Source organism: Polypterus senegalus, chromosome 1 (genome assembly GCF_016835505.1).
Source record: "Polypterus senegalus isolate Bchr_013 chromosome 1, ASM1683550v1, whole genome shotgun sequence".
Taxonomy (NCBI): Eukaryota; Metazoa; Chordata; class Cladistia; order Polypteriformes; family Polypteridae; genus Polypterus; species Polypterus senegalus.
The window spans coordinates 197,838,255-197,844,254 of record NC_053154.1 but is presented as its reverse complement, the minus strand read 5'-3'; the positions used below and the strand labels follow the sequence as shown (position 1 = coordinate 197,844,254).

At 37.1% G+C, this 6,000-nt stretch overlaps 1 protein-coding gene across 3 annotated transcripts in view; it reads left to right on the top strand.

Moving 5' to 3' along the window:
• Window positions 1-810: 810 nt before the first annotated feature.
• The window catches only part of LOC120537514 (bcl-2-related ovarian killer protein homolog A-like), a 58,114-nt gene continuing 52,924 nt past the window's right edge, over window positions 811-6,000 (top strand). For 2 of the 3 annotated variants that reach the window (XM_039766515.1, XM_039766532.1), the window contains exons 1-2: window positions 811-937; window positions 1,829-2,224. In XM_039766515.1, coding sequence (XP_039622449.1) covers window positions 2,008-2,224 — 217 coding nt within the window. In that variant the 5' untranslated portion in view covers window positions 811-937; window positions 1,829-2,007. The other variant, XM_039766523.1, reaches the window with a different exon arrangement.

Here is a 6,000-nt window from a genome sequence, read left to right as displayed (position 1 = left end):
CTATACTCCAATTCAGTAAAACGTATGTAAACAACTGTAGAGCAACTGTGCATATGTAAAGCACCATAGTGTCAACTAAATAACTGAGCTACAGTATATAAAATACTGTTCATCTTGTACTTGCCTATTTTGTATTAGCCCTCTGTATACTTTACTGTCTAAAAACAATGCCACTTCCTTCCGATCTTGCTCTTAATTGCTTTATTACTTTATAAATAGACTTGAAAGTGTTGCCTTTTAAAGGTGCTATGTAGTGAAAAGTCAAGCAAAATGACACCTTTTATTGGCTAACTAAAAGATTACAATATGCAAGCGTTCGAGGCAACTAGGCCCCTTCTTCAGGCAAGATGCAATACAGAAACTGGAGTTCCCTGTGCTTAAATAGACACCAGGATAGAGACAGCATTGGAAAACCTTTAAGTGAGAAATCTTAAATGTAAGGTGTCATTTTGCTTGACTTTTCACTACATTCATAATGGCTAACACGGTACAACACTCTAGTACTAAATGTGCTATGTGAAACACCTTCATGTAGATTTCGTTCTACAAACAGTTGAGGCAAACCGAGTCGCCAACAATGAAACAATGGTTTGAAACGGAAATAAATACGGCAGGAGAAGGCAGTCATTGAAGCCTGAATAGCGAAAGAGATTTGGCCAAAACGTTCACCCAAGGGCATTTTACAGTGTGGAGATGCCTAACCCACCGCCGCCTTGATGGTTGATAACATGCAGAGGTGGAGCTATCGAAGACTTACGGGCTTTCCTCACCCCGCCCACCCTATTAAATCATTCTCCTTAGAAGGGAAAACCTTATGTGAACGAACTCTCTCTGATTCCAGTGCTGTGGCAATTGGGACGTGTCTATCGGCGCGCGAGGATCCTCCTTGGCAGCGAGTGTGCAGTGCGTGTCGTGCACGCGCGTGAGCACCCAAAGGGTAAGCGGGAAACAGCGCAAGTTCAAGCGCACGACTGTAGTTCGTCAGCGCGGTCAGAAGCCGTGCCCTCCGCCGTTTTAGGGGAGCTGGAGAGGTACAGACGCATTAATTTTACCACAAATTATTTTAACAGCAGTTACAGTAACTAGATTGGAGTTTGTTTTCTTTACCACACCAAAAAGAGTGCACCGCCCACGCGACCGAACGCCACGGCGTGCATTGCAAAAGCCTAGGACTTGCATCTTTTGGTTGCGCTTTTATTGTGAGAGACTGTGCCACGAGTGAAATCTGTTTACAAATTGGCGAGGTTTAAATGCACACACCATTTTTTTCGGCGCATGGGGCTCGCGGTGTCTGAGCATCTTGAAGAAGTGACACGCTTTAACATTGAACTCGCAGGGAAATTGTTATTTTGCTCTAAAGTATACGCGCTGTACAATTAATTGTCAATATTATTGATTCTGAAACCTGGATAGGGCTCGTCCTTGCGCCCGTCTCAGCCCGTCCCTTAAGTATGTGGAACTCCGGCAGCTCACTTACGACCTAGCAGCAGACTGAATATCTCGCGTGACATTAATGGCTAAACTGAAGACATGCACTAAAATTAAAATGGTGTGCGAAATGACGATATGGGGGCGGATAAATTTTTGTGGGCTGTGCGCTTGTATATACTTAACTAGTGGCTTGGTTTTCATTTCAGATTTGGGGGATGATATGGGACTGCCATGCAACAGTAATTTACTGTATTTTTTGTAAATAAAAAATCAGTACAGTCTTAGGTGGCTCATAATACGGTACGTCGTTGATGTTATGATTTTTAGTTCAACTAATGTACAGTATCTGTGAATTCTGTAAAGAGTATGGTGTTTGTCCTTCTTTTACATTATTCAGGTTAAGGCACTTTCACATCCAGCAAAATCTCACTGTCAGCTGAAGTCTGAGGGATTAATTTGATTTGATCTTCTTAAATCTACATCTTTTGGAAGGATCACTGTTGTGATAAGGACATAAGGACATCTTAGTGACAACGCCACTGCTTATTATTTACAAAAGTGTAAGTCTTCATCAGAATGGAGATGCTTCGAAGATCTTCAGTTTTTGCAGCAGAGATGATGGAGGCATTTGAACGGTCACCGGTTGACAAGGAACTTATTTCCCAATCAAAGGCATTGTGCCAAGACTATATAAACTCCAGGCTTAACAAAGCAGGACTTGGCTGGTCCAAGTCAGAACACGGGCTGTCTGGAGGGTCGCTCAGGGAGGTCTCCTCAGTTCTTTTGTGGCTATGTGAGTAAGCATACTGGATTCGCATATTTACTGTTTTAGCAAAAATGTGCAGTTCAGGTGGTAATATCTGTTTGAATACATTTAAGTTTTTCTGCAGATCTGATCAGTTGACTTTTAAAACGATTTCTGGTCCTCTGTCTCTAAGAATTGAGTGTTTTCCTTTGATGCTTTTTGCCCTACATATTGTGATTGATACCAAATGTTTTGTGTTAAATAATGTTATAAAATGTCTCCAGTCTAATCTTTGTTTCATTTAGTTCCCTGTATGGTAAGCACTATTCAAATATGCTGATCTAGGTAAAAAAAACAAACAAACCTGCCAGAAATACCTATCCCTATATATGGTATCAACAGCTAAAGATATTTCTGACACACATAATACATCAGGGTTCAGACTGAAATTTGCAGTCTTAAATCAAATCATACAGAACAGCTGATATTCAGACATTAGCTAAGACAAGTCTAGGAGACTGAGTAGTGTTTTCATTGTTATAGAAACTTGAAATACTTTAATGTCAGGTGTACTGCATGGTACCTTTATGCTATACTGGAACATTTAACCCTAATTCTGTAATGAAATTGAACACAGAATGATGCAATTGTAAAGCTTTTGCATATGTAACTGCATACATTTGAACCTGTCAGACCATCACAAATGACTAAATAGTCAAAAAACATATACTACAGCCTCTGAGAAAATGTTACTATTATACATGACACTAAAAAGTCTACTAATTTAGTAACTATTTTAAGAATACCTCAAATCTTGCAGTTAATATCTCTTTTGATATGTTGATATGTTTGATGCTGGAGACAAACTCACTTCTCAGGTATGTTTTTCAAAATACTTTAATATTGAGAGCAGAGTACATTCTAAGTCAGGTATAAGGAAGAATACTGAAATTATTCCTATCAAACTGTCCAGATTTGTTTTCTAAATGTTTTTCCAAATGAGAAAGTATTGATTTAGCACAGCAACAGCGACATCTTGTAATTCTGTACTTCCTGTTCTTTCTACCACTGGAGCAAACTTTACTTACTAATCATTTCTTGTGTCTGTCTGTGCATTAATTGTTATACATTTTTCTGCAAGTTTAGATTTTAGTGTTTCATACCACAATGAAAAAACATATACCCAGTTTTTCTTAAACCCATCTGATGTGGCTGTGTTATGATTTATATCTGCCCTTTGCATTGACCTGTTTCGCAAAAGTACATTTCAGATAATCTCTAAGCAGTGGGTTTCAAAGTATGCACCACCCTTAATTACTTTATTTGTGCAATAAACCAGAAAGAAATACATATTCCTACATTTGAAGCAAAGGTGTGTTAACTGAGTTACTCACTTCATGCATCAGGAATGAGATTTGAACCTGCAGCCCTGTAATTTAATGTTTGTGTTTAGGCCACACTTGCGTGCCTTTGCCTTTTAGATGCTGTTATAACAGGAAGAGTCATAGAAGAGCTTTTAATCAACACAAATTGCATTTCCTGTGGGCATAACTATTTAAGTGATAGTTTAAGGTGTCTCAGCTATGGCATCCTGTCAGTTGGTTTTAAAATATAAATGGACCAAAGGTATGACACATTGTCTCTATGAATTTCTAAATAATAGACTTTTCTGTATTTTTACATATGGGATCCTTCAGTTAATTTCCAACAATAAACTGACTCTAGATAAATTAATTTGAATATCTGTGCATGTGCTCCCTGCAATGAGTCGGTGACCCATCCAGGGTTATTTTCTCCAAAATATAAAAGTATGTTCATCCTTTCATCCATTTTACAAATTAATTTATTCAATTCTAGTTTTAAAGTGTGCTAAAACCTCAGTGATTATGGTAGAAGGTTGGATTCAGCCTTAATGGGATACCTGTCCATTGCAGGGCATGTTCATACTGATTCACAGTGATTGGTCCAAGTTTTGAAACCATTTACTTTATTTGAAAAGCCCGGAAATAAGACATTAAAGTAGCTAGTTCTATGTCATATAATTGGAAAAACAAGAGCAGTGATTTTCAAGTCATTGCTGGGGATCCCACGTGCCTTCATATTTTTGCTCAAACCATTTTCACAATCAATGAGCCGTTTTCCCTCTTTTTGATCTCATTTATTTACCTGGTTAGCTGGTCTTTTTATCTTCTCTTATTCTGCATTCAGAAAAGTGCACAGTGTGATTTTTAAGTATTAAGGGATTTATAAATATTAGTATTTTTGTTATAGCTTTAAACTCTCTTTTGTTGTTTCCCTATTACTTTCCTTCTTTCTGTATGGTTTGTTTCCTTAATTATATCCTCATAATGATAATTAACAATGAGCAGAACAGATACTTGAGTAAACAACATTGATGTTGACATTGACATTGAAGACTAAAAGGCTGCTTCTACTCCAAATGTCAAATCCACTTGCATGCTTATTTATATAAATAATGTATTAAATAACTAAAACGCCAGGAAAAGCAGAATGAAAATCAATATGATGATGACAGTCTTAACAATAAATTAAAAAAATATCTTATTGTATCTTACTGTAAATGTTTGGTACATTCTAATAAAAGAATACTAAGCTTTATCTTGGAATTTATGCACTGACTCCAGAATTTAGAAAATTGTAAATGACAGTTCACCTAAATAGGCTAGGAGTCTAATTAAAACAGAAGCTGTTTGAAGAAACACCAGCAGCCACATGGGGTCGCTAGAAATGAGTATCAGAACAGCTGAACCAGAGTTTTTATTTTGTGAAGTAGCTCTGCTACCCATCTAAGCTGAAGATGAGCTGAAGTAAGTAATCAATGTGGACCTCAGCGTTAAAAGTTTGCAGTGCACCATGCAATGCATATACCATTTGGTATAAGATTCGTAAAAGCAGTGCTAATTTTTATGATGGGCCCTCTATTGGAATCACAAACGCAATGCATTTTATTACTAAAAATATTTGTGATGTACATCTTTTGTAGTGACAAAGACATAGCAACCGGACAGACACATGGACAGGCACATAGACACTGTTTTGTTAAGGTGGATATTTAAAAAAATTAGAAAATTGAAATTTAAAATATGCCTAAACTTAACAACTCATTTTTCAAAATTCATTGTTGATTTAGACAGACAGAAATTTAGGTTCCCAGAATTTCCATCCATAAAGATTTTTCCTTGGAGATTAATAGAGTATATAAAAAATAATGATTAGAGCAAGTTGCCAGTTAATACTAAAAAAAGTGGTGGTGCTTAACTAGTTCACTTGGGGTTAATGAGATGTTCAAGGACATGGGTGTCGAACTCAAGGCCTGGAGGGCTGCAGTGGCTGCAGGTTTTCATTCCAACCATCTTTTTAATTAGTGACCAGTTATTGCCTTTTGCCTTAATTTTAATTCATTTGACTCAGACCCTTTTATTGTTTCTTTTTCCTTAATTAGCAGCCAAATAATAATGAGACACAAAACAAGCCGCCACATGACCAGCTCACCTGTGCCAATCACACAATATCTGAAAATAAAGAAAGGTGAAGGTCTCAGTAAAGTTGATCTCTAAGGTCACCAAAACATTTGGACAGTGTTCTTAGAAAAAACAGAAAATCAGCAAATTTGGAAATGTGTGCTGTGGCAGAATGAGAGTAGCAACAAGCCATGGAATTAAATAATGAGTTTATTTAAGAGAAAGAATCGACTTCTCATTAAGAAAGTGATTGGAGTGAAATTGGTTCGAGTTTGAAGCCCCGATTTAGCTGGTCATTTGTTGGCTTGTTCCATGTCTCATTTCTGTTTGACTGTCATTTAA